The 21,867-nt window shown below is 40.2% G+C and overlaps 1 protein-coding gene across 1 annotated transcript in view; it reads right to left on the reverse strand.

Annotated features, from left to right (window-relative positions):
- Nucleotides 1–21,867, reverse strand: part of LOC137153219 (fibronectin type-III domain-containing protein 3A-like) — a 56,897-nt gene that overhangs the window by 19,821 nt on the left and 15,209 nt on the right. The window contains exons 4-16 of the mRNA XM_067548355.1: nucleotides 18,517–18,751; nucleotides 15,626–15,901; nucleotides 14,025–14,083; nucleotides 12,613–12,767; nucleotides 12,292–12,351; nucleotides 9,942–10,080; nucleotides 6,936–6,989; nucleotides 5,927–6,048; nucleotides 5,672–5,846; nucleotides 5,144–5,230; nucleotides 4,740–4,878; nucleotides 3,942–4,010; nucleotides 3,533–3,651 (exon numbers count right to left, since the gene is read on the reverse strand). Of these exons, the coding sequence (XP_067404456.1) occupies nucleotides 3,533–3,651; nucleotides 3,942–4,010; nucleotides 4,740–4,878; nucleotides 5,144–5,230; nucleotides 5,672–5,846; nucleotides 5,927–6,048; nucleotides 6,936–6,989; nucleotides 9,942–10,080; nucleotides 12,292–12,351; nucleotides 12,613–12,767; nucleotides 14,025–14,083; nucleotides 15,626–15,901; nucleotides 18,517–18,751 (1,689 nt within the window). The remainder of the gene's footprint in view (nucleotides 1–3,532; nucleotides 3,652–3,941; nucleotides 4,011–4,739; nucleotides 4,879–5,143; nucleotides 5,231–5,671; nucleotides 5,847–5,926; nucleotides 6,049–6,935; nucleotides 6,990–9,941; nucleotides 10,081–12,291; nucleotides 12,352–12,612; nucleotides 12,768–14,024; nucleotides 14,084–15,625; nucleotides 15,902–18,516; nucleotides 18,752–21,867) is intronic.

The following is a 21,867-nucleotide window of genomic DNA, read 5'->3' on the forward strand; positions in this document are numbered from 1 at the left end:
TGCAATCGTGCATGTTGTACTACAAAGATGGTGGCTGCCATATGACCCAGCATATGATGGTTAAGGTTGGACTATTTTCTATTACAGATGCCAGATTCACGATGGTCTCGAATCTGATTCTTGGTAGGAACGCCCTGGCAGCGAGAGAATCCAGGTGCGTGCCTATAAACTCTAGTTATTGTACAGGCTGTAGGATGGATTTTTTGTCATTTATCATCAGCCCTAGTGTATGAAATAATGACCATGTCATCTGAATTGCTTGAACCGCCCCCATGTATGTGCGTGCCCTTATCAGGCAATCGTCCAGATAGGGGAATATGGTGATCCCTAGTCTGCAAAGGTGGGCTGCTACGATGGCAAGTATCTTGGAGAAGACCCCTGAGGGAGTACAAAGGCCAAATGGTAATGCCGTGTATTGATAATGGTTGTTGCCTAGTCTGAATCTTAGGAAACTTCTGGGGGCTGGGTGAATAGTAATGTGGAAATATGCATCCTGAAGGTCAAGTCAAGGGCTGCAAACCAGTCCCCCTGTTCTAGTGCTGGTAATATGGTAGCCAGAGTGACCATCCTGAATTTTTGTACCCTTATAAATATGTTCAGTTTTCTCAAGTCCAAAATGGGTCTCCAACCTCTCGTCTTCTTTTGGGTGAGGAAGTAATGGGAATAGAAGCCTCTGCCTTTGTGTTGGGAGGGGACATGCTCTATGGCACCTATTTGGAGTAAATGTTCGACCTCCTGTTGCAACAGGTGCTCATGAGATGGGTCCCTGAAGAGGGACGGGGAAGGGGTTGGATTGTAGGTATGGAGGTAAAGGGGTAGTATACCCAGATCAAATGATTTCTAGTACACGTGTCTGTTATGCTTGCCCACTGTTGGTAAAAGGGGAGTAGACGATGTTTGAACAAGATGGTGGATGTTATGGGCTCTGGCTGTGGCAGGCGGGGGTGGTTGTACAGAACCTCGACCTAGACTTCAAAATTGTTGTTTTGGAGGGGCAGCCTGAGATGTTGATGGCTGTTGGTTTGTCTGTCAGTGTCGCAGGGGTCTTTGTCAGGAGCATGGTTGCTCATATCGTCTGTTTTGTGAGTAATGTTGGTACCTGTGGTTATATGGCTGGTACCTAAAGGTTCTCTTTCTCGTTGGAGGTGTGTAAATTCCAAGTGTGCGGAGCGTAGCCCTAGAATCTTTCATAGTATGCATTACTTCATCGGTGTTATCTGCGAAGAGCTTCACCTTGTCAAAGGGAAGATCTCGATCATTGCCTGTAGTTGTTTTGGAGGGGCTGCAGAGTGAAGCCATGATGCCCCCTATGCATGACGATGGCATGTTCTGGCTGCAGTGTCTGCAACGTTGAGGGAAGTCTGCAACATGGTTCTTGCAACCAATTGTCCTTTTATCAGAGACTGAAATTGTTTTCTGTCCTCAGAGATGTATTCAATAAATTCAGACATCTTTGTGTAATTGTCGTGATCATAATTTGACAATAATGCAGCATAATTTGCTACTCTTAATTGTAGGGTAGCTGACGTGTAGACTTTCCGGCCAAGTAAATCCAGTCTTTTGTCTTTGACGTGTTTTATTGATCTGTGATCTTGTTGTTTGTTTCTCTGGTTAGCACCTTCCATGACTAGTGAGTTAGGATCTGGGCTGGTGAAGAGGAACTCGGTATCTTTAGCAGGAACATAATACTTTTTATCAGCCCTTTTACAAGTAGGAGGAATGGTGGCAGGCATTTGCCAGATATTATTTGCTGGCTCCATAAGAGCATCACCAATCAGAAGGGCAATTTTAGAAGCTGATGTCTGCAGTATTCTCAGTAATTTATGTTGTGAACTGCAACCTCCTGAAGGGGAATCTCCAAGCTGTAAGCCATCCTCTTAAACAATTCCAGGAACTGCTTAAAATTGTCTGCAGTCGTCGGAGGTGGGGGAACTATGGCCTCATTGGGTGAAGAGGATGAGTTGTGTGCAGGTGGAGTTATTTCTTGCTCTGCACTCTCATCCTGTTCCTCTACAAGACCAGTTTTTTCGGGTCCTGTGAGAGTAGGTCTGTTAGGTGACCTTTCCCTGTATCTCTGGGAGGTTGATGGCTTACTGTGCAATGTCAAATAAGTAGAAAGGTGTCCCATCCAAGCCAGTGCATGTGATATGGGACTGGTGGAGTAAACCATGGAGGTCCAAACCATGGATATGATGAACGTCTAGAATGTGGACAGTGTTAAACTGGATGCCCCCAGGTGATGGTTGTTGCGGGACGGAGGGGGAAGTAGCCTGTTCACTTGCATACTCCTCATCACTGGAGAAGGAGATGGGAGAAATGGGCTCCTCCTGACTGAACTGCATTGGGGAGGTGTGTCAGTCCCATATAGTAGTGATAGTGGGGAAGATGTTAAGAATTCTTTCTCCTTCTCATGGTGCCTGCACCTTTCAGCATGCTTTTGTGGGGCTGGCACTGTCGGCTCCGACGTTAAGGTCTGTGACGAAGTCGGCGCCGTAGCCTTTTTTGGTGTGGACATATCTGTTGATGTGGTTGGCCCTGTGGATGTTCTCGGTGCTGTAGGTGCCACAGGCATAACTGCTGCCGATGCCGTCGGCTCTGTGTGCTGGTGCCATGCCACTTGTCGGCACCGATGTCTGTGTTGGTGTCAATATTGTGGTGGTTACCGCCATTTTGCGGACTGTTACTTTTGACGGTGCCGTCTCAGATCAAGGTTGTTTTATCTCTCAGCTCTTTAGTGGAGTGGTGAGAGTCTTTCATTGTTGTGAAGGTCAGTGTACCAGAGGAGCCTAGAACTTCTTTGGTACCAAATCCTTTGTTCATTCCTAGTGACCTCCTTCTCTTGGTCTGCTCTGTTGCCGGTGGAGTACAGTGCCTCTTTCTAGTTTTACCCTATGAGGAGGTGTTACCCTGTTCAGGGTCTGAGGCAGGGCTCAAGAGACCTCTCCATAAGTATTAGCTTCAGGAGGAGGTCCCTGTCATACCTGGCTCTAGATTTCAAGTTTTTACAGTGGACACATTTCAGGGTGATATGCCCTTCACCTAGGCATCTGATGCACTCTGAGTGCCGATCTGAAGTGTCCCTGCATGAGGCACAGTGTTTGAAGCTGGGAGAGCCCGGCATGATATTTCTATTCACTAAGGGGTAAGTCTAAGGGGGAAAAACATTTTTTTTGTTTGTTTTTGTTTTGGACAGGGAAGGATAGAGGTAAACTAGTCTGAACTACAGGTAAACTGACTAACTGTACGGGAAAAAAACAGATTGAAGATTTCTCAAATGGGCTGCGAAGAGCTGCTGAGGGCTCTGTCTTGAACCGTGGACTGTTGAGAAGGAACTGAGGAGGTTGGGTTGCTGCGAGACAGGGACGGCACTGCTGACAAAATCTCTGATCAAAGATGCTAGGATGCGCCAACATCTAGAGTGGAGCACCCACAGGGACACTACTCAAAGAAGAACTTTCTTTTACTAAAGGAGAAATAAAACTACTTAAAAGGCCTAATGTGTTTGTTCTTTTCAAGTGACATCTTGGCTCACCGGGCTTTCACCTCCTTTACTGATGCAGGAAACTCTCAGTCTGTATGAAGTACCAGGCTTGAGATGATCACACACATGTTCTCTCACGGAACCACTATATACTATTTTCCATTTAGTTCCTGTGGGAGAAGGAAAGAATATCAATTTACAATCCATAGGGAAAGTTTTGTTACATTAACATACTGAACCTTGTTCCCATATACATTAATTTAAGGCACACAAATCACAGAATGAAAAGTGAATCATGGATTGGTTCCATTATGCATATAGACAGCATGCACCATAATTACCTAATACTCCCATCTACAACAAAATGAACATTCTAATAGCTACAGTAATGATAATACATACTTATATGCAAACAGAAGTGAATAATGATTTGAATTAGGCCTTTACAATGATTGCTTACCAATTAAAGTTTCTGAAATTTCTAGAAAATACTTAGAAATGTCTGATCCTCCGTTATCTTTTGGTGGATCTGAAAGAAAGCCACATTTTAATTATAGTGTATTTTGGAAGTTTAGAAAAAACATTGATGTTTGTGTATCATCTTGTAATCAACTGTTCAGAACAGTATTTTTCATTGTGGAATATACTCCTATGGGAAGTTAAACTGGAATTGGGATAGTACTGCAATAAAAGATGAAATATCAGAGCTTCATGCTCAGAAAGGGTATGAAATATATGCATAAGCCTCCTTTCTATAAGAATCTGGTTTTAGGAAATATTATACATATTTTAAGACAGCAGTAGAGTGGGTTGGGCTCCACAGTAAGAGTACGAGGAGATATTAGGCCAGCTGTTGAAGTTCTGGTACTCTTTTTTGAAAGGAAATAAATATTTTTGCTACTTATATATTACATGAAGACTAAGATTTAATGTGTAAATTACAACTTTTCTGGGAAGCCATAATCAAAGTTAAGAGTAGGGTAAACAAATAATCTGAGTTGGTAAATATATTCTGAAGTAATAACTGGTCATTAATGCATCTTGAAAAGATATGGGATTAGGAGAAAGACTAAATGTAATCTTTTAAAAATACAAACCTAAATGTTTCTCTGAAGAAAAAACAACTATGTGGAGACAGACTATAGTCTATTTTTAGACCAATTATCGATGCTGTTTTATATTTGTTTTACTGATACCTTATAGGCTCATTTCTATTTTGAGGAGCAGGGGAAGACAAAATGAACACAAGTTCACTTACCCCATGTAACTTTTACATCGTGTGAATGGAGCTTTCCCTTTACAGTTGGTTTACTTGGTGGTCCAGGTTTATCAGGAATTGTACTATATTCTACTACTTCACTAGGGTTACTTTTTCCTTCACTGTTGCAGGCAGAGAGCTGTTTTAAGAATGAACAAAATATAACATATTGATTGATTACCATGGACAATATCAGGCAAACAAAGATCAAAGAGAAAGGCAATTATTTTAAAAACATTTCTCTGATACCATAATAAAATTAAAATCTAATCTTACTGAAAAATTACTACTGCTAGGTTCGTCTGCTATTATATGTTGTTTCCCAAGTGCGAATAGCAAATAACCCCAGAAATACAATATTGGTCTGGAAAAAAAGGAAATCAAATAGGTACTTTAGAACATACCCTAAACTTATAAGAAGTACTCCTCCTAAGATTTTTTAAAGTGCATGAAAGTTCATCTCCGTTATATTTCGGCTGAAAACCATAACCCTGTAAAGCACAGAAATTAAGAACAGGCATAGTCACAAACAACTCTCTTGGTAAAACAATAAGAGCAACAATTGCTCTTCTAAAATTTCTTAAGTATTAAACTACTTGAAATCCCCTGGGACACTTCTAACCAAATCTATATGGTTCTATACTATATAAAGAGTCTCTAATAAAGTGAATTACTTCATAAGCAGAAGAGTATGATGACTTCAACAATTGGGCTTGAATTTTTTTATCATTAGATAGCAAAGGCCTTTACATTCTTTAGCATTTCCACTTTAAAAAGGTTGTTTTATTAATTATACAGTGTTTATCAACTGTTAATTGTAGTGCACTGTTCCATATTATTACAGTTGGGATAATCTCAACGAGTTACATTTACACTTAAAATTGCAGACTACTCATCAGACTTTTCAAAACATTAAGAAAACCCAAACTTACAGAGTCTTCTTCTTCCATATCTAAAGTGTAAGTCAGAGAGTCATCTGAAGACACGCCATTAGGTGGGCTCCATTTTAACGATAACCATGTTACTCCTGCTTGAGTTAACTGAGGGGGCAGTGGTGGTGAAGGGACGATTCCTGCTGTATAATATATCACTGTCTCACTAAACCCACTGAAAAGTTAATTTAAAGGTTAGTAACATAAGATTGAGCTGTTGAGAAATTAAAATGACAACTATATAACACATTTTACCTCATTCCGATGTCATTTTTAGAAGCTAATCTGAACAAGTATTTTGTAGAAGGAAAGAGTTTGGTTAGTTTGTATTGCTTTAGATTTCCATAGTAGCATTCTTTGAAGGTTCCATTCTTTCCCTTTAAACAAATAAAATAAAGATAGACAAGCCACTTAAGTAACTTTTACATAGGGATTATTTTTAAGGTTCAATTTAACCTCCTCCCTTCTCCACCTTTCTCTATTACTCCACTAATTCAAAATTTTAATAAAAGCATTGAACCTAAAAATATTACTTGTGAGGAGGTTGTTATCCCATTTGAACAGGTTGTGATCTTATCCAAACTTTATTTTTAATATTGAACCACTTTTCAATTCAGAAGGCCAGTGACCTGACATTTCCAATGCCAGATACCAACCAAACAGGGATCTGCCACTACTGGGTGTGGGTGGGGAGAGATGGACTACAACATGCAGAATTACTGGCGTGGAGGAAGGTCATTGGAACTAGAAAGACCAAGGCCTACTGGTGAAAGGGTTTGGAATGCACAGGGAAATAACAAAAGATCACAAGATGGGCTACTCAAAAATCTGAGACTTAATTAAGGTAGCAATGAGCATCCAGACTCTCTTGGATACCAATGCAAACTAAGATGCTAATCCTTTGAAATTTGTCCAGTCACTACAGAACACATTTTTTGTAAGAACTTCAAAAAGTTTCAATGACGTTTGTGACGGTCTTAATAAAATGGACCCATCATACTCTGTCCTCTAATAATGGATATAATATGAAAATTACTTAAAATGGCAAAAATCAAATAAATCAGACCATTTACAACTTAACACTGTATTCTCAGAGGAATCTGTTTGAAATAGCTGTAGTACTATAGATCCAGTCCAAGTTGTTTGTTTGTTTAAAGTTGGCTAGCCACAAAAAAAGTGTTGATCTATTTAAGCATATTCACTCATATCTGCAAAGCATTCATACTTGCAAACAACTTTTTAATCATAAAAATAAAGGGCTTACCTCATCCCATTCTAAAAGGAAGTTAGTTATTTTGGAACCATTGTCATTTGAAGACTGCAATAAAGAAAAACAAAAAAAAGTTAAAATCAAACGTTTAAAAGTGGAATTTTAGTTTACACAGACACTTGGATGTTGAACTGAAAGATTTTAACAGAGTTTACAATTCTGTTAGTTAAACATACCTAAGTAAGAAGAATGTAAACTCATTTTAAATGTACAGTCCACACTATACCCCATCTTTCCCTCCTGATACAACTTATATTTAAGCACACTTTCAGTGATCATTTCAGACCTGATTGCGACAGTTCGGGAATATGTCCATCTGAATTTATGAATTCCACTTTAATTTATGAACTCTATGTTTATATCCCCTTGGTTGTCTTGCACTATCTACTTGTATTATACCTTTTGCGTTAAGGAGAGGGGGATGGGCATTTGGGTGTCTGCCAATGAATGTGACAGATATTAAGGACCATCATGACTAGATGAAATGTACACTAGCAGGACAATGGAGTCTCCCTGGAAGGACTACTAATCTGCTAATGATTCCCATCACTTTACCACTCCCCCTGAGTTAAAGGGGCTGTGTATATGAATGTAGCAAGGGCTGGGCATGAGGTCCTATGCTGGGACTCATGACCAAAACTGTGCTTATAAGCAGGAGGACTTTTGTGCATGCTCAATCAGAGAGATCAAAACCAGAAGATAAGACTGGGCAGGAGGAGGAGAGGGGCAGAAGAATCCCTAACTCCCTGGAAAGCACTAAGGCATTGTCTACACTAGAAAGTTTTGTCGACAAAAGTTTTGCCAGCATACAGCCACTGCTGCAATGAAATCGCTGTTGTGTGTCTTCTGTCAGTGGAGTGTATTCACACTATCAGCTCTTTTGTCAACAAAGTGAGCAGCGCACTGGGGGCAGCTATCCCACTGGGCAACTGCAGGCAGGGTGCTTGGGAAGGGTTTGCAATGCCTCACAGGACAGGCACAGTGTCACATGATGAAGGTTTCTGAATCCCATCATTCCATGGGCATCCTAATAGTTTGACAGCTGCTTTTAAACTGCCCTGTCAGCCAAGCTGACAATGCTGAACACAAACACAGAAGCCCACAGAAGCAGGGGGGAAGGAGGGAGAGGGAGGGAGGGAGAGAGAGAGAGAGAGAGACAGTGCATGTTGGGGGACAGTGAGTGTATCTGCACTTGTCCTGTCTCTAAGTTCAGACAGCAGCAGCTACACAGACAGCTCATAGCTGGTGTCCCCCGTTCCCCACCTCCCTCAGCAGAGACAGTCTGGTACACTGGAGGGGGCGGAGAAAGGGATACAGCCCCCACACCTCCCTCCCTGGCTCTGCACAGCACATCAGGAGTTACACCCCTCCCCTGTACTTTAGGGCAGGCAGGATAAGACTGCCGTTTGCTGCACGTGGAGTGACTCGCCATGGTGAGTTACCCTGAAAACTTCCTGGGGCTTTGAAAGGGGGGGTGCGGAGATGGACGGCTGCCGACATCAAACTGCTTACCAGAGCGGCACTTGCGATGGCATGCTGGGATAATCAGGAGGCTATTTGCAGCGATATAATCTAAGTGCAGTGTCCACACACGTGCTTTTTCACAAAAGCGCTGCTGAAAGGCTCTCCGCCTCTCATCTAGGTGGTTTTATTTTGTCAACAAAACAGGACAGTTTTGTTGACAAAAGGGTCATTGCAGTGTGTACACCAGGAGTATTTTGTCGACAAAAGTCACACTCTAGTGTAGACCAGGCCTTAGACCAAAAGGACTTTCAGAAGGGTGAGTAAACGGAGACAGGGTCTTGCATGCAAGTGTTTGTTATTTTTCTATAGATCTGTGTATCTTGTATGTGTTGGTTTAGAAATTCTTTTGCAGTCTGTGTTATTTTGTTACATTATCATGTAGTTCCCAAAGACGGTAACAGTAAGCCAGAGGGTCCATAGCTTTAGTTGTACACTGGAACTACACAGCAGCTACTGGGGAAGCTTTGGAGAGCATAGGTCCTAATGCAATTGGTCTGCAGTCCTCAATGCGAACAGAAGGGTCTGACCTTGGGTCTGAACGTGGAGTGTGTGTCTAGAGGCCCAGAGTCAGAGAGACAGTGCCTCAACTCTGCCCAGCTCTAGCAAGCCAAGAGCATGTGGGACTTGATTCTGTTTGGGTCTTATATAATAGCTTGGAGCATCTAGGAGAGGCAACTCATCTAGGGTTGTGACACTGATTTCGGATTTTCACTTGCCTACTTTACACACAAGTTATCACAATTGTACTCACAAACTGGGCATTTGCTCATGCTATGATAGCATGTATAACTGAAAGTGAGTTAGGCACCTACTTGTATGTATTTTGGAAAATCAGGTTGACAATGTATATTTATTGAGAGTGAATCTATATCAGAGAGCCATATGTAACTGCAAAGACATTTTTCAGTCAAATACATGCACAGGAATATCCTTACAAAACTCAACAGCCTAACAAACACACAATGTATTGTAATAATTCAATACAGAATACATTGCATGGTATATTCAAGAGTTAGCTTTCAGATTACTCAAAGGGAACCACATTGCGTAAAACAAGCTAAAATAATAGAATTCAGCTTCAGAGTTCTTATTTTTGAGATTCTATGCTATTTAATTTACCATCCAGAACCCTAAGCATTAGAGGTGTTGATGCTCCCCTCTCTCACTTTCAATCATTTTAGAAGAGAATTTTTCCAAATATTCTAGGTCACATACATGTCTTGTCAGTGCAAAAATACATATTTTATACTGACAGAAGCATGCTACCAGCTCACATATAATGGCATACAAAGGATGTTGAGTAAGTAACAGAAGAAAAGACCATGACCTGGAGATGGAGAAGTAATATGACTTCAGCTATATTGTAGAGTAATAATCTTCACTGAGCAATTTCAAATCCAACTTTAAAAAAGAAATAGTACGTTTTCTTTGTTAAGAATTTAAACATCCTGTATATGAACATGCCAAGTTACTTACCTTCCAATGTAAACTCAAGCTGTTTTTTGTTCTGTTGATTAATTTAGGTGCAGCTGGAGCGTCTGGTTCACAACTTTCTGTAGTAAAACTCACCAATTCAGAAACAGATTCTTTTATGGAACTGCTTGTTGCTGAAACTCTGAATGACAAAGGACAATTAATGAAGTGTCCCATGAATATCATCACATGAACATCCTAAAATTTATAACATGGAGCACCAGTTTGAGAAACGCACTTAATCAGAGGCAGAGGGCAGAGAAAAGAGCAGATGGCTTATTGTATTAGAAATGTAATACAGAGTCTTTCTTCCACAGATTCAAGTAGAGCTCACACTGATAGTTCTGTAATTGTCTGAGAGAGGCCTAATGAAGGGAGTATATACTATTTCAGTTCCTAGAAAACTGGTATCCATTTCTCAAAAATCACTATCACAAATGCCACTCTTGTTGGCAGTGTCAGGGAGATAAAGTCATATTGGAGGAGCAGCATGGAGAGGCTCACAATGAAGTTCCTTTGGATTTAACCATTTTGGGAGTAGGGAGAAGCTCGGTCTTGAGGGCTGTCAATCTGGCACCTTTCCTGAGTTCTACATTTACATTTTTAAATATGAAAATGACTGTAGAATCAATTCTAACTGCTGACGTTCCTCTGAATGAAATAATTCAGCATTTCTGGAGCTTAGCATTAACAAGCTTCATCTTCAAGCTAGAAGCAAAAGTTCATTTTAAATAGGTTGTTATAGACCCTTGAGAAAAGTAAACAACTTCATGCTAACCAATTTTCAAATGAATTCCCTTTTCAAGCAGCATATTTAAGGTATGCCCAGTTGACAGACTGCCAGGATACCACCTCTGTGACAAAGTAAACAATGAAATAAATATGGGGATTCATGATCAAAACTATATTAAAGAATGTTACCAGATAGATGAGATAATAGAAGGGGATTACTTTATATTCAAGTATGCTAGGAGAAATTGAGACTACAGCATATAGAAAATGAATAGGTTAAATGAAACTTTCAAATTATTCCGGTACAAATCTTCCAGCTAAATTCATATTATAAACACCTATACAAACTACTAATTTAAACTGAGGTTAATTAACCACTATATTTAGAACCACAAAAGAAATCATTCAAGAATACTATAGCTCTTCAAAAAATCAGAAAGACAAAGATTTCCAAGATAATGCTATATTGAACAAGACGAGAAATTAAGTAAATACAGAATCAAGACCATCTAGACAACCACCTTAGGCTTCCCACCATACCTACTCATCTGCCACACTGTATGCATGTTTCATATAGCTTAGATTGGAGTTGGCCCCCATGACCTATGCAGCACATTAGACCTAAACTATATAGCAAGACTGCATTGAATTACATAGCACGCAGAGAAACATAAGTTGCAGAATAGGAGTGGAATTTCTCTTGCACTAGGATTTAAGAGTTGGCTCCTCCTGTAACCAACAAATACTGGAATAGAGCCCTGTGCAGGACTATTTTTAGTCCCGCTTCTGCTATTATGGCAGTGGGTCCTGCGGAACCTGTGGGATCCTGGTCTTGTGGGATCCTGGTCCTGTGCAGGGCTTTATATTGGAGCTTCCTTCTGCTTCTGGATGCCCACAAATTCACTACTCCAGCCAGTCTCCTTTCCTGCATATGTAAGCACTGGAAGGGCAAGGATTTGTTTGCTCTGATGGGCCTTGAAAACTCTGGATGGCAGCTGCTGATTCTTGCAAGCCTCTCCTTTTCTCCACAAATACTCTATTGTCTCTTCAGCCACTGAAGGGTCTACTCCGCCACTACTCCAACTAGCTTCAGTTTCCCCTCCTCTAGTGCTACTCAGGTTCACTGGTGAGCAGTTTGGAAGTCTCCCCTTCCCTCAACACAGATTAGGGGGAACAGAAAGAGTCTCTGAGCTAGACATGTGAACAAGGTCCAGGAGGGCTGATGATTATTCTTTTCTTTGCTGCTGTCCTTAGTTTAGAAGAATCTCCCTCTTGCTGATTCCTGCTCTACCCTTAAGAGCAGTAACACAGAAGTAAGCACAGGAAATTTACTTCGCTCCTCCTTTTGTGTTGAAATCAGAGGAGACAGGCAGAGGGACGAGGGCAGGCAAAAATGTTAACAAGCAGAAGGCAGGATATTTGTCAATTTAGGCACTGCACATAAGACAATATTTGGACACAAGTGGCAACAACAGTGCATGGACACAATTATATTTTACATAGAACCTTGGTAAATAGTTCATAATCACGTCCATCTCAAGAAGGGAGAAATCATTTAATAATTCTCATGTATAAGACTATTGGGTATTCCAGTCCTGTTAGGGAAGTTCCCAGTACATACCTGACATGGTAATCCGTTGCTGGTCTGAGTTCAGGAAGGGTAACTGTTGTTTCTTCTCCTCTGTGGGGACAAAAAGTGATAGTTTTCCCATGTACTTCAAAACAAAGGATTATTGCAAAGTAAAACCATATACTGTACATTTAGTTTCAAAGTGTCCATTAGCTCCTTTGTACATAATGCCTACTGATACTACTAAAAATTATTTGCATGTGAAGAAAGTAGGTCTGTAAGACAACATACGTCTCCTGATAAAACCATTGCTGATCTATGTCAGTGTATTTGAACATATATATTGTGCTTAAATTAAGAAACTAGACTTACATATACACCGGTTTAAATTTTCCATTTTTACCGCTGTTGGATACTGCTACTTCAAATATAAATGTTGCTGGAGTGAGACTGGAACTTTCTCCATTCTGTGAGCTAAATGGGAGATTCCAGGACAGAACAGCTGATCTTGCTTGTATATCAGAAACCTTTTAAAATCATAAATAATGCAAATAGGTTTGCTTGCTATAATAAAAGGTATATTAGTCATTAACATGGTACTTGTTCATTTGCCCACTACATTTCTCACTGGAGGAATTCTTTACTTTTAAGTAGTGGAAGTGCTGAGTATTTTTTTAAGTCAGGATTTTACTATTACTCAGTATAGTGCTCATATGAAGGGCACTATATAAACAGACAGGCATATTTAAATGGTCTTGGGATGTGAAGTGAAGTTTCTATTACACTTGCAGTGTTTGGATTAAGTACTTAGGCCAAAGTTTTCAGATCTGGGACCTAAAATCAGGTAGCCAGACGTGTGTCTAGGCACAAGCAAATGGCTCAGTTTTCCAGCTGAGTGCCCACAGCTCCTACTGACTACAGCACCTCTGAAAATTTTTGGTCACTTGTTTAGATTTGTCAGTACAGATTTTAGCTGCCCAAGTCTAAAATATTTGGTCCAAGTACTAAAAAGCTTTTTTGCCATTTGGTTTTAGTTCTTCACAGCACTCCAAATTTCCTCCAAAATAAAGCATGCCTAGCTTTTTCTGGCACTAAACCCACAGGATATTAGTAGCAGCAGTGTAGCAACATTACCACAACGAATGACAGGAAAGCTGGAGCAAAAGAATGCAGCTTACATTCTGTACAATTGATACACAAAAGGAATGTAACTGATTGCAATTTTAGCTTATAATGTATTTAAATATCACCATAAGATTCCAAGGTCCCAAATTGTTTGAAAATACAGTACTCGAATCTATGCTCCAATTTGATTTTAAATAAAACAGACAATGACGCACTACTTTTTGTAAGTACCTCTATTCTTAAATACTTTGCACTCAACTGAGCTCGGTCCAAAACCCAGTCAGTCAGTGGACAGATTACATCAGACTCAGAGAGACTTTCATCACAGGATCTCAAACATTTACGAACATTAAATAACCTCAAAGGCAGGTACTATCCCCATTTTACAGACTGGGAAACTGAGGCACACAGAAGTTAAGTGACTTGCTCCAAGTGTCTCAGCAAGTCAGTGGCAGAGCTGGACATGGAGAACAGAGCTCCTCATTCTTGGCCTCAAGATCCAACCACTAAAGGATGTGCATTTCATTTAAAAGAATGAAAGCATTTCAAACAAGAGATCATTGAAGAAAATACTTTTACACTTTTTATAATATTTGTTATTTCTCAATAAAAAGTATACAAAAAGGAATTACATATAATATTTTAAAGACGATACTTACTACAGGTTTACCAATACTTAAGTGGAGATCGTACAACTTTTTGGATTCTGTGTCAGACTCTGAAAAGTCAAACGTAAAACTGAGTACAGAAGAAATCACATCAGTGTCTCTGAAAGCTGAGCAACTGAGAGAACAGAATTTTAGTCGGAAGGGCGTAAACTGGTTTTAATACAGTTTGAATTTCAATGATTATGACATTTTGGAGAAAGGATATCTCTGGAAGATTCAATACCCTTCCAATTCAATTAAGTCATCTGAGGTTATAATAAATATGCTCCCAGACTCTCCCAAAAGGTAATCCAACAAAATCAGAGACTATCAGACTTGACATTCCCAATATCTCTAAGGTAAAAAAAAATCCAAAACAATTAAAAACCTTTTTGATTTTCTTTATAAATCCTGAAGAGGCAAAGAAATTTGCATTTTTTTAAAAAAAATACATGCTGCAAGAGACCTTACTCCTTGGGGAATTCCACACCAAAAAAATAAAAATTCTGTGCCAAAAAAATTAAAAATTCTGTACACAATATTTCAAAATTCTGCATATTTTATTTGTCAAAATAACAATATGATAATCACACCAGTTTCAATTATTTTGTTAATTTATTCAAAATACCTGTCGCAAGTATGTCTGTAACAATACAGACAATAAAAAAGATTCAGGAAGTGTTTTTTGAGAAACATATTCCTTACTAGGCATTTTAATGCAGAACTTTGGGTAATAATTCATTTAAACTACAATACAAACATATTTCCTGCATGCCTCAGAAGCAGTGCAAAAGCTTACAGAAGAGTTGGGGATAACAGAGCTGAGGGAGAGAAAGTAATTGATGGGAAGGAGCCTGTGAATCAACTTGGAGGCTGGATGTCAGTAAGAGAAGTATGCAACAGGTTTTTTGTTTTGTTTTCTTCTGGGTTGGGGGAGGAGGGTGGAAGTGGGATTGAAATTGAGGAGCCTCTCCCATGCAGACCCTGGCTGACCCCTAGCCTCTCCAATTCAGGCACATCTGCCCGTTCCTGTGTGTCCCTGCACACCCCCCTCCTCTGTCTACATGCGTCTCTGCACCCTCAACTCAGCCACCTCTCCTTCCTGTTTCCCTGAACCCCCACCCCCATATGTCCCTGCAGCCCCAATCCCATTCAACCCCTGGTTCATGCTGTCCCCCATTAGCTCCTGGGCCCCTGCCCCAGTCTGTCCACCCCTCCCCCAACCCTATTAGCCCTTCTGAACCCATCTGCATGACCCCGCAGCAGCCTCCATGTGCCCCGCTGTGTCCATCCCCCATATATCCCTTGCCTCCTCACCCATCCCCACAGGCACAGTGCTGTGAGGAATGCTGCCTCCCTAACTCCCTCTCCGCAGCTGGCTGAGTAAGCTGCCCTCTCTTCTGGACCCACAGCAGCCCTTGGTGGGCAAAAGGTACAATTGCAGCACCCTCCCAGCAGAATGTATTTTCTGCAGGGAGGAGAAAAAATCTGCAGGGTCATGAAGTGTGTGTGTGCACAGTGGCACAGAATTCTCCCAGGAGTAAGACTTGTAAGATCCTTCAGCTATTTCGATCAAAAAGCCTATATGCCAAACGTGGCCAGCTACTACTTACCTCCCATCTCTGCATCTGCTGGTGAGCTTGCTCTCGTTTTTCCTGTTTGTTTTTGTTTTATTAGCCCTCCTGCCACTTGCTGTACCTTTCCATTTCCATTCTGAACATTTGTATTGGAAGAATTGTGAACTTTATGCGGTGAAGGAGGGCTGTTAATTTTATTATTAGTATGCCCGCTAGCTTGTCTGTCCTTAAGTCTTTTCTTCAGATGTTCTTGCATTTTGAGAGTCCTTTCATCTCGCTGAATAAAATTTGTCCTTCCATGGGAACGAGGTTCTAAAAGACAACAAAATGTGTATGTTTTATTATTCCATACAATTTGCTTATCTGGCTATTGAGAAACACTCTGGAAGTTAAAAATGTAACTGCAACACAGCCAGGCATTGAAAAACCTTGCAAATTTGAATTAAGTGTAAAGTGCAATGCTATCCGACAGTCTGTAAGTGGACAGATATGGTGCTGCTCATAGCTGTGATAAACTCCACCCAAGTGAACACGAACACTGAAGTCTTGACAATTTTCACACTGTTACTCAGATGCCTGTGGGCAACAGTGGAACTAATAAGAATTTCATGCTGCTGATTGGCAGGCGCTTCCCATGATTGCAGGCAATCCACTTAATATTTTAGGATGTTACGCTACAGATGGATGTTGTCTAAATAATGGAGAGATAGTGGTAAAGCTAGGCATCCCAAGGTTTAGTTTATTTTGGTTTTATGCTATTGCTAATTATGCTCATTTACCTTTCTCATTGTATTTTACCCATAGCCCATGAGATACAGTTCTGAACCCAAATCCCTTTTCTATTTTTGATCCTCTCTCATTAACAATTTTTTAAACTTTTCCTATTTTCTTTGTTTTTAATCCTTCATGTCCCCAACAGTTAAATCTCTCCTTTTTGCTAGTCTTTACCTAATACCCCCCACCTCCAAAACTATGCCTCTTGATTGGAGCAGTCCTCCTTCCTATGACATAGAAGTGCAAACACCAGAAGTAACATTTTCAAGATTGCCTAAGGATCGTAAGGGATTTAGGATTTTAAGTCACTTTGGAAAATGAGATTTAGGGGCTTTTAAAAAATTTAGGCTCCCCCCCCCAAAAAAAAAAGTTGACACCACTATCATCATCAATCAAGCTCCCCATGCAGTATGACAGCGTGTGTTCTTGCATAGCATCGTCTTGTTAAATATCCTCTTATCTAATATTGCTCATAAAAGGAGAATTATGTAAACCTGCTATGTGACAAAAGGTTATGTCATTAGGCTCTTTAATGTACATGAAGTATGTTCACAAGCAGCTTTTCAATGGCGTATATCTACTCCCCAACACTCTCAACTTGGAGGAGCAGACATGTGTGCCAAAGTTCTTCTTTTTTTTAATTTAGGCCATATTGGACTTCATTAGGAAACAAAAACCTGAATAAAATCTCCCCGTAAGACAAAAGAAGTTGAAAATTTCCTCAAACTTCCCCAAAAATCCACCTTTGGGCTGAGATCAACCACAAAGTTTCGACATCAGCAGAACATTTTTCAGAAAGTCAGAAGCAATTTCTAAAATGGGATCATTATGGAATCTGCAGTAGTAAAGACTGAGATTTAAAGGTATTACATCTAATCTATAAGACCTTAGAATTTTTCTAATGTAAGTACAGTTTTTACATTGCTATCCAACCAAAAGACAGAATTAAAGGAAATTTAAGTTTACTCTGTGAGCCTGCACATCCATAACACCTTTCATTTGAGGATTTCAGAACACTTTAAGGAATTTAAGTGTACAACATCCCTCTAAGGCAAATACTTCCCCTACGTACAAATAGAGAAACTAAGTCCTGCATCATAGAAGCATAGAAGATTAGGGTTGGAAGGGATCTCAGAAGGTCATCTAGTCCAACCCCCTGCTAAAGTTAGGTACCTAGGTTTCCTATACCATGAAGGGGGAAAAAGAGACAGGCATCTAAGAATAGGATTCACAAAAGCCAACACGCTAGGCAAAGAGCTCTAGCCATTCAGAAATTCTGACTAAAAGTGGTGTTTCCTAAGCACTGCACTCTCATGGAGTTGACACCCTAAGCCCGGGTTGCAAGGAGGCGCCTACCTCTCCTTACAAACCACAGCCAGGAACCCTGGTACTAGAGCTAGACAGCTTAGGCTCCTGCCTAACTCAAAACAAAATGGCTAAAAGGGGAGCTCCCTGCCCAATAACCTTTAACCCAGTGGTTAGGGTATATTCACCTTGGATGTGGGAGGCCCTGGTTCAATTACCCCTTCTACCTGATGAGAAGGGATCTCCCACTTGTCAAGTGAGTGCCCTAACCACTGGACTACAGAGTGATTCTCTCGCTATATCTGGCCCAATTAATATTTGATTATTTTAATTAATTTGGAATGGCTTTAATAGCACAATATCCCATAACCTCTCAAACCTCCCTCCATTCTCCCCAGCCATTGTGTGTGGAGTTAGGTGTGCTCAGAGCACACCTACTGGATCAGGCCCTACAGGCCTCCATTATCTCTCCCTGGTTTAAGAATTGTGCTAGGACTTGGGTATGAGAAAGGCACCTGAATGCCTGCCTGAGGCAGCAGTGTGCCTTCCCAGGGGCAAAAAGTTGAGCAACAAGGGAACTTCTACAATGAAAGTGTAGGTGCTGAGTTTAGGCACCTACAGGGTTAGGTGACAGCTGAGGGAGGTTTTGTAAACTGCAGTGGTGTCTAAATCTGGGCTGTAAGTGCTTAAGTCCCTTTGTGGATCTAGCCCCTAAGTGACTTAGCCAAGGTCACACAGGAAATCTGTGACAGAGTGGCAAATAGAAAGCAGGTTTCTTGATGCCTAATCCTGGTGCTTCAACCAAGAGACCCCTTTGTCAGCTAAAACACAGTATTATCAAGTCTTACCTTGTTCTTGATAAACATGTGGTGGTGGTGGAGGAGGAGGCTGGTGAATGAACTGTGGTGGTATTTCACCTGTCCCTGGAACTGGAGAGTACACTGGATGAGGTGGATGGGGAAGCAAAGCAGGGTGAGGATGCATGTAATGTGGCACATGTGGTGAAGGGGGATGCATGGAAGGATGGAATTCAGACGAATGGGGTAACACCACCACCTTACGTACTCCATTTTCCTCTACCACCTGTAATACAATGTAAAATACAGAAGAAGTCAGTAGAAGAATAATTTTGTAAAATTACTATACATTCCTTAAAATTTAAGATTAGATTCTAGCTTAAAATCATTTATCTTTATAATCAGATACTGATGTGTACAGCTCTGGGAGAAAAATTCCCACTGTGATGGACCTCAGTAAATTCAAACTCTTCAGCCTTTACTGCAAGAAATCCCAAATTTCTGAGTGTGCCCATTTTTAAAAAAGCTGAGCGTGGCAGAGATCAGAAGTGGTAGGTAACCCAGAACGTACACATAACAAATACCTGACTACAAGTAAACCAGAACTGGCTATAAGTGCCACCCCTAGTTCTCTCAACAACTATGTCAAAACTGACATGAGCTACCTCAGATCTTGTCTAGACTAGGATAAAAAAATGTGACAGCACTTAAGCTAACATAAGCGAAAGTATATACTACATTGTCTACATTGTTAACATGTGCTAGGCTGGTTGAGTTAAAATTTAGGCTCGCTTTAGGCTCTAACTCGACTGGCTTAGCACATGCTGATGTATATACACTGCCTTGTCTATGCTAGACTTAAAATGTGCATGTGCTAGTTAACATACCTTTAAAAAACTAATTTAGGCAAGAATTTAGGATGAAAAACATTTTAGGAGAGAAGGTATTTAAGCAGGAACAGAAAGGACTCAAAGAAATACATCAGACAACTAGGACCAACTCTGAAACAATAAGCAATGCCCTGTCCAGCCAGATCTTTAGGCCATCTGCCAGAGGCAGGCATAGGCTGAAATTCAGGACTTATCCACAGAGAAGGATCCTAGCTGATAATGAATGCAGAAATCTGTAGCCTTCTTGTGGTACCTGAAGGTAAGTAAATCCAGTATCTCTTAGGCTCCACGGAAATGTTATCCAAGGGGTTAAATTTTTCAGTACTCACTCTTCCGGTTGGTACAAAGGCCTTTGGGATTATTATTGTCACATGAATTATGTTGGTAGTAAAGTTGTTTTCCCACCATCAAAAACAGAAGATATAGATGCCACTAACTCTAAATTAAGATTGCATCTAGTCAGAAGTTAATAAAGGGATAATGAGGTGGATCTTCTGAAACCCTATTCAAGTCAATCAACTACCTTCCTTTCCCCTCTTCCCCACCCCTTCATGAAGAGTTTCACTAGCTGCTGAGTGAAACGATAGAAGAGACACTATATGACAGAATATATGTTCTGATGAAAGAGGCAAAACAGGTACATAAGAAGTAGAAAAAGCAGAGGATTTAGATTGGTTTAAAATTAGATTTGCCTGTAACCTCATCCCTCTACTCATCCCTCTACTGACTGCCACCTCCATCAAAAAGTTCATATGACAACACAGACAGAAGTGCTTAGTACACCTCTGAGTGCTATAAAATAATCAAGTACTGATTATCAATGGATACAAGGAGAAAAGCCCACACAATACTGGCAAAGGCAAAACTGAGACATTAACTGATTTGCTTCTTATATACAATCCTCAAAGTAAGTCAAACAAAATTAACACTGCTCTTAAAAGGTAATTTCTAACTAAACCATGTTACTAAAAATATATGACGCAGACATTTGCGGATTACATATTAACCTACACAAATCAATGTATTATTTTGTGAACCTATTTCAAATTCTAAGCCCTACACAAAATTAAATAAAGTTGCTTCTGTTAACACCCAATGCATGATTTGAGAAGGAATTAAATATATTATCGATATTACTGTAAAATTACTTATACAATTCACAGTTAAAGCAGTTTCACAAAGAATATGTTTTGTCCTGCTAGGTCCGCCAAGATCCTCTAATAGAAGAGTGGGCTATAAGAAGTCATCAGCATATCCTAGTTGACTAAGTAGAAATTGCAGCGGTAGATTTGTCACTTATGCCAAAAATATTTTGAAAGGCTCCTCAACAAAAGATAAAGCAAACTGACTAGAAAGTATTTTCTTAACAGAATGTGTCAATTTATGGATGATGATGATAAAGGTCTACTGTGATGTGACCTCTAAGTCAGTTGTAATTATCTTGCCATTTGACTATTAGGACTTTTTTTTTTTGGGGGGGGGGGAGAGAATAGATTAGTGTCTTCAATTTAAAAGAACATAATAAAAAACCTGTTGCTTGAGTATTGAATTTCTGTTTTAAAATATGAGCGAATTTCTCTCTAGAAATACATTTTCTACATCAAATGAACTAAGTATATCCACTAAAGCTAACTAAATCTAAAAGTCATGGCAAAGTTTCATGGATCTACTGAACTTAATTAGGAAAACACACTCAATTTGACAAAGAAGATTAATGAGTACAACACGGGTTTCAGCTACAATTTTATAGTTTGGTATTGCCACCTAGACAAGGCCCGTTATTCCAGTACTGTATTTCGTTCTACTAAAGTAGAGGCCAGCACTACCACCTTTTGTTTACTTTTGTACATCTTTGAGAACTGAAAATTGAGCCCTCATCTTTACTGGGCTGAGAAAAAGGTTTAAAAACCCTTTTAAACTTGATTTCTAACATTATTTAGCCCTTCCAAATCAGCTTTGCTGGACAGTGTTTAAATACCATTTCCACATGATTCTCAGACTCTAAGGTCAAAAGGGACCAATATGATAATCTAGTCTGACCTCCTGCACAACGTAAGCCACAGAACCTTACCCACCCACTCCTGTAATAAACCCCTAATCTATGACTGAGTTATTAAAGTCCTCAAATCATGGTTTAAAGACTAAGGAACAGAGAATCCACCAGCAAGTGAGCCGTGCCCCATGCTACAGAGAAAGGCGAAAACCCCACAGAGCCTTTGCCATTATGCCCTGGTGGAAAATTACTTCCCAACCCCAAATATGGCGATCAGTTAAACCCTGAGCATGTGGGCAAGACTCACTAGCCAGACATCAAAGAAAGAATTCTCTGTAATAACTCAGAACCCACCCTATCTAACATCCCTTCACAGCCATTGGCATATCTACCATCAGTAGTCAAAGGCCAGTCAATTGCCAAACTAGGCTGTCCCATCATACGATCCCCTCCATAAATTTATCAAGCTCAGTTTTAAAGCCAGCTAGGTTTTTTGCCCCCACTGCTTCCCTTGGAAGG

The sequence above is a fragment of the Emydura macquarii genome, unplaced genomic scaffold, assembly GCF_026122565.2.
Source record: "Emydura macquarii macquarii isolate MOO-44397 ecotype Brisbane River unplaced genomic scaffold, CSIRO-AGI_Emac_v2 contig_1253, whole genome shotgun sequence".
Lineage (NCBI taxonomy): Eukaryota > Metazoa > Chordata > Testudines > Chelidae > Emydura > Emydura macquarii.